This window comes from Anomaloglossus baeobatrachus, chromosome 1, assembly GCF_048569485.1.
Source record: "Anomaloglossus baeobatrachus isolate aAnoBae1 chromosome 1, aAnoBae1.hap1, whole genome shotgun sequence".
Lineage (NCBI taxonomy): Eukaryota > Metazoa > Chordata > Amphibia > Anura > Aromobatidae > Anomaloglossus > Anomaloglossus baeobatrachus.
The window spans coordinates 789,465,756-789,472,619 of NC_134353.1; the positions used below are offsets into that span (position 1 = coordinate 789,465,756).

Consider the following 6,864-nt stretch of genomic DNA (forward strand, 5'->3'; position numbering starts at 1 on the left):
TGTAAGAGACCTACAAGAGCATAACCCACATGACTTTCGAAACTACTTACGCATGTCTGAAAGCTCGTTCTCATACCTTTTAGAGAAAGTCCGCGCTTATATCCAGCGCAATAATACAGTAATGCGTCAGGCAGTACCTGTAGACGAGCGTTTGGGGGTGACTCTTCGATTCTTGGCTACAGGACGCAGTTTGACTGACCTTCAGTATTCATCAGCAGTGTCCCGCTCTCTACTTAGCTCATTAATTCCAGAGACATGTTTGGCAATAGCACATGCTTTACATGACTACATGCATTTGCCAAATAGTCCTACTGATTGGGACAAAATTGCTAATACATTCAACCTATTATGGCAATTCCCTAATTGTGGTGGCGCTATTGACGGCAAACACATAAGGATAATGCAGCCACATAATTCTGGCTCATATTATTACAACTACAAGGGCTACCACAGCATTATCCTTATGGCGGTTGTCAACGCAACTTATGATTTTCTGTACATTGATATCGGCATGAATGGCCGAGTTTCTGATGGTGGGGTATTTGAACATACGGAGTTTGCATTACGGCTCAAACAAAATCAACTCCAATTACCCACAAACCAAAATACCATTGGAAATTTAAATTTTGTTTTTTTGGCGGACGAGGCCTTTCCATTACTACGTAATTTGTTACGGCCATATCCACTTACAGGCTTGAATGTTGAAAGACGCATTTTTAATTATCGTCTATGCAGAGCTAGAAGAGTTGTCGAGAATGCTTTTGGCATATTAAGCAGTAGATTTCGTATCTTTTCCATGCCAATCAACTTAAAACTTGAATCCATTGACAATGTTGTGCTTGCATGCTGTTATTTGCATAATTTTCTCAGAAAAAGAGATGGTCTTGAATATGTTCCACCTGGCTTTGTTGATGTAGAAAATCCAAGTAATGGTGTTGTTGAGCTGGGGGCATGGCGTCAGCAAGGTAACCCACTGGATAATCTTTTGCCACAGCCACCCCTGTCACGTAGTATGATGGATGCAATGGAAAACAGAGCTAATTATTGTAATTTTTTTAATGGCCCAGGGGCTGTGTCATGGCAGCATGTTTATAATTAATTCATGAGTTTAGGTGCTCTTTAAACATGAGATTGCATGGTTGTGTTTAAATAATGTAAGTCATAATTTTTTTTTGTTTTTTTTTTTTTTTTTTTAACTAAAATTGCCTTAAGTGTGGAAAGATTCTGATTTTGAGTTGAAAAATGTTTATTGTGTTATTAAAGTAAATTGTTTGATGTAACTTAATACAACATTGTGAATATAGTTTTTTGAAGTTTATTGTGATAACATGTTTAATCATTACAAAATAATGTATGATTGTAAACAAAATATTTATTTGGGCAAAATTTTTCATTTACAAATTATCAAAAAAAGATAACTAAACAATTAAGCAGTACAAGCATTCTGTCAATCATTTTTCTCGATTGATTATTTAAATTTACTAATATGTATGTTTTAAACATGACATAAAACATTATGATTTTAAAAAAAAAAGGCACTTTTCCATAACTAAAATATAATTCAAAGATAATTCTTTAATAAACACAAAAAACAAAGTGATAAAAACAAAAAAAAACATTTGCGCATAAAAAAATGAGCACATAAGTATTACTAATGTACATTACGGCGACATACAATGTTCAGTTTGTTCACATATAAATAAAGAAACGTCATGACGTACAAACGTCTAAATGACCATGTGACACGCCACACTGTGTACCTGCTGATCTAAAGCGAAACTGAAAGGGAAAATGGCAACCAACAAACGTTCAAAGGTCTGGGGCCAAGGGGAGGTCCAATACTTGGTGAAAAGGATGGATGCACTGGACTATATATGTGCAAAGACATATCCACGTCCTATGGGACATAAAAGGAGTGTTGTGAAAAAAATATGCAGGGGCCTGTTCCGTAAATTTCATATCAGACGCACATCAACGCAGGTACTGAAGAAATGGGCTGATTTAAAGTACAGGGATAAGGAGAGAATCGAAGAAATTCGAAGTAGCCTGGTATTGATAGCTGGTAAGATAATTTTTACATACATACATTATCTATATTTTTGATTAATAATATAAAAACATAACAGTTTTTAAAATCATTAACGGTCTGCAGTGATTTGTTAGATCAAAAAAATCACATTATATGTTGTTGTTTGGGTTTAATGAAAAGTGTTTTTATTTAATGTTAACAGATGTAAACTCATTGAATAATGAGTCAAGGCAGCCCACCAACAATACTGATGAAAATGTAGTCCAGCAGCTGTCTGCAAGCATGGATTCCAACCCTGAAAATAGCCTACCCATTTTAAATGAGGAAGCAGACAGCCTTGATTATGATGTTCTGTCACCATCAAAAGGACATGGTGATGCTGATGTAACGTCTGAAGAGAATATGGAGGACAATGGTACTGATGTGGTTTTCCAAAGTTAGTACAGTGGAAAATCTTTAGCTACATGGCTAATACTCTAACAAAATTACCTTATGTTTCAATTAGGTGGTAGAGGATCAGGTTGGGACATGAGCGCATCATCAGGAGATGAACGTGAAAAACAAGTTGTCAGTAATGGTAAGTTTCATGAGTGTACAACATAATGGTAAATGTTTCAATTTTTCATTGTTTAATTTAATTTTTATAACCAAACGCTAAAATATATAGCAATAACTGTTTTTTTTGTTGTTTTTTTTACAGAAATAGTCACACTATATGATGTTTATGTGTCTGCGAACCGACTCAAAGAAGCCTCTGCGGCGCATGATGCCCTAATCCTTAAATATATTAATCAACGTAATAAATAAATGATGTTTGTTTTGTAGATTTCTATGTTAACCATGTATGTCTAATTGTTTGTAAACTAAGATTTTACCAGAAAAATATTTTTTAAAATTGCAAAAAAAATTAGACAAGTTAATAAATAAATCTAAATTAAAATAAAAGTTTTAAACCATTTTCACAAAAATTGTGCCTAATTGATTCGAAAAACACATTATTTCATATGGCAGGTTTATTATCTGTGGAATGGTTACACATTTGTTATTTTCACAAATATGCACGAAATATCAGGCAACAGAAGGAATACAATAATCACCAAAAACATACGAAAATAATATAAAAAAACAATACAACTACTTCTTTTTGCGTTTGTTTACCAAACTCATGCGTGACCTACGGCCACGCACACCACCCTTTCGAAGTGCTTGTCTTGATGGCTCTGATGCAGCTTGAGGAATTTCAGGGGCATCAACAGGAGCAACAGGATCAACAGGTTCAACAGGGTCAACAGGGTCAACAGGGTCAACAGGTTCAACAGGTTCAACAGGTTCAACAGGTTCAACAGGATGAGAAACCTCGCCAATGGCAACATAGGATGAGTCTGTTAGTTTTTTTGCTCTTGCCAAACGTAAGACATCCTGGATTAAACATTGGGCTATGTATTTTTGATCTGGGGTCAGTTCACGCATTTCATCATCCACAAACATAGCAATACCAGAAAGGGGTGGTCTGTTGTGCTGGTCTAGGATGTTTTGTGCCACTCCCATCAGTTTTGTTACAGCTGTAGTAGTGTTTGGAGGGATGGTTTTTTTTCTCCTTTGCCAACTTTGTGTGTAGGACACATTGGATGGGCCTGCCTCAACCAAATCAACATTGGTTAATTGGCTAGCAGGAGTTTCCATTAGTTGTTCAGATGTTGATTGCTGACTTGTTGTTGGCTCCTGCAATACAAAATTAACATGAATAAATAAAATTGTCATTCAAATCTATTTTTCTAAACAAAATTTGTACACTTTTACATATATATTGGAAAGTAGACAAATATTCATTTCATCATCAATAAAAAATACCAAAAACAATTTTTAAAACCAATTAGGACAATTTTAAAAATTATACCTCAGATATAGTCACTTCATTGTTCGCATCAGGGGGAATATCACCACCAATATTGAGGCTACTGGTTGATGGCCTGTGAAGCTCCTGGTCCCTTGTGAAATTTAATAAATCAAAATACCACAGCGTTGGGACGTAGACATCACCAGTGCCAGCACCAGAACGCTTGGATTCCTCTATTTTGTTCAGTTCTTTCTTATAAACTGTGCGTATTGCCTGTATTTTTCTTTTAACCAGATCCTCGGTACCTTTTTGATTAGGATGGTATTTGTCATATATTGCAATCATTTTAAGGTACGCATCCTTTTTAAGTTGCCTATTGCTGTACTCGGGGGATTTAATTTTCCATAAGGGTGTTTGCGTCTGGTACACCTCAATGAATTCACGTAGGAATTCCTCCTTATTAGTACACATCTGTAAAACAGTAAATTGGAGATACATCAGTACAAGCACTGATTTAAATAAGAATAAAAAAATTTTTAAAAAAAAACAAAAAAAAAAAAATTGCACATACACGTCAGGCAAACATTAAATTGGAACAAATTCAGTACAAACTATGATTTTGACCAAATTAAACAAAGAAAAAAACTAAAAAATTATATACAGCAAATACTATAGCACATACACGTCTGGCTAACATTAAATTGGAGCAAAATCAGTACAAACAATGAGTTTAAAAAATACATTAAAAAAATAATTAAAAAAAAAACGATAACACATACCTTGAAGCAAAGAAAAGCAAGTCCAGATGACAGTTGCGTCCAGATGACAGTTGTTTTCCAAAATAAGTTGTGCGAGGACAAACGCAAATGGGTAGACAACAGCTGCAAGAATGAACACGCATCTGCGCACATTTATACTACCAACAACCAATGAAAATCTATAGCGCTGATTAAACAAATGAGTCGAGGCAAGCAGGGGTGTAGCGAGTTTACAATTCTACTACATCAAGATGCACTTTGTGTGGGGAACCAACGCCCATATCGCCATGACACTTGGAAATCCATGCGGTGAGACAGCTACACAACGATAATATTGTTCCTCATTACATCGGGACACGAGATAGCTTGAAAGGTGACTATAACAGAGATTGTGACATGTGACCGTAAGCACACGACAAAAACATGGACACACAGCGATGAACACACATCGCGCTAACGAACAGGGCGTGCCGCACATACGGCGACATCGCGACCGATATCGCAGTGTGTAAAGTAGCCTTAAGTCACTTATAACCAACAATGTTGTGTGTACTGAGGAAATCATTAAGCCCTTTATTAAAAGCCGTTATAGTATCTGCCATTACTACCTCTTGTGGTAGGGCATTCCACAGTCTGACTGCTCTAACTGTAAAGAACCCTTTCCTATTTAGTTGCCGGAATCGCTTTTCTTACATTTTCAGGGAATGCCCCCTGGTCCTTAGTATTGTCTTTGGAAGAAATAAGTCATGTGCCAGTCCTTTATATTGACCACACATATATTTATACATATAAATAGATCTCCTCTGAGACGTCTTTTTTTTAAGCTAAACATATCTAGCTTTTGACCTATTAGTTGTAGACATGTTGCTAATAGCAACAGAAGGTGAATGCCCAGTCCAAGGGATCCTCTTGGGAATTACAGCAACAACAACAAAAGTAAGAAAGGACAGCACCTCCAAAATGATTAATAAAAATTTGTTTTTTTTAATCCATTTGCGACGTTTCGACCATGCGGTCTTTGTCAAGCATACAAAATAACATTGCAGGCTCCATTTAAATAGGTAGACGGTCAAAGTTGTTACCAATCACAAACAAGAGCTCCGCCACAAGAGACATCCTCCAATTGCAAACTAACAATGGTATTCAAACACTCATAGAAAACCCTGTGTCTGGATATAAGGTATACAGTCATCATCTGGACTCACCATAAATAGTTTTTATTAATCATTTTGGAGGAGCTGTCCTTTCCTACTTTTGTTGTTGCTGCAATTCCCAAGAGGATCCCTTGGACTGGGTGTTCACCTCCTGTTGCTATTAGTGTGATGCCCTGGACCCCAGGGGTCACAGGTTACTACACCCACCGCACACCCCCCACACTAGAAAGGTACCACCAGTCAACCACAAAGACCTGATTGCCTTCCTCAGAGTCAGACAGGCACACCAGGTGGGCGACGTCTGGCGGAAAGACACGCCCCCCGAGGAGTCTGCTGGCCTGAGGCAGGAACATAGTAGACAGTTCAGTTCAGTACAGCAGAGTGGAGAGTAGTGGAGTACGGTTCTTCATGGGGCCTGGGCTGGAGCCTAGGACCCCCCCCAAACAGTCAGGCAGGCAGACGGCAGGAGACCAGGAATATGACCGGTGGAACCGTGAGGGACCGGGACAGGGTAGCGGCCAACCGGGCCCCAGGACCAACATCCCCCTACCCACGGAGGGGTCAACACCTAGCTGCGCCACTACACCGCTCCCGGGAGTCCCCGTACCTTCGCCGCAGCGGTGGTGTCCACCATCACCACAACTCGTGGGTGGCGTCACAAACAATCATCCCAAAACCAAACACCCGCATTCCCCCGCGCCAATTCCCCTTGCAGAGCGACGTGACCCCCGGGTCCGTGAGAGGCTCGAGCCACCGCCCACAGTACGAGCACGGATCCGAGCGGCTCGGCAGCACAGTGTACATTAGCAACATGTCTACAACTAATAGGTGCTTTGAGTAATACTTTGGTTACTGTAGGATAATGCAGTCTCAATCATACAACAGGCTTTGTACTTTCATATACTGTATGATTATGGAGCCAGTAGGCACTGGCTGTACATATATATCATAGCTGGGTTGTGACATAACTCTATATGATCATCAATTCTGTTCCTTTTGATTTGACAAATCCTGCTTTGGCAATGCCTACTAAACTGATAAATTAAAAAATAAATAACATTTTAAGCCTAACTAATAGTGATGGGC

At 38.5% G+C, this 6,864-nt stretch overlaps 1 protein-coding gene across 1 annotated transcript; it reads right to left on the reverse strand.

Moving 5' to 3' along the window:
- Nucleotides 1-3,029: 3,029 nt before the first annotated feature.
- Nucleotides 3,030-4,364, reverse strand: LOC142253492 (uncharacterized). Its single transcript, XM_075325107.1, has 3 exons — nt 3,927-4,364; nt 3,208-3,751; nt 3,030-3,049 (listed from the first exon to the last, which is right to left on the reverse strand). Exons 1-3 carry the CDS (start codon nt 4,362-4,364, stop codon nt 3,030-3,032), a joined length of 1,002 nt encoding a protein of 333 aa, XP_075181222.1.
- Nucleotides 4,365-6,864: the final 2,500 nt, after the last annotated feature.

What these genes read in the sequence shown, in the direction of transcription:
- LOC142253492 (XM_075325107.1), bottom strand. Translation starts at nt 4,364, where the DNA reads ATGTATCTCCAATTTACTGTTTTACAGATGTGTACTAATAAGGAGGAA. An exon ending in ATGAAGTGACTATATCTGAG is followed by an intron (nt 3,752 to 3,926) that starts GTATAATTTTTA and finishes TTTGTATTGCAG; the next exon opens with GAGCCAACAACAAGTCAGCA. An exon ending in AAAGGGTGGTGTGCGTGGCC is followed by an intron (nt 3,050 to 3,207) that starts GTAGGTCACGCA and finishes ACCATTCCACAG; the next exon opens with ATAATAAACCTGCCATATGA.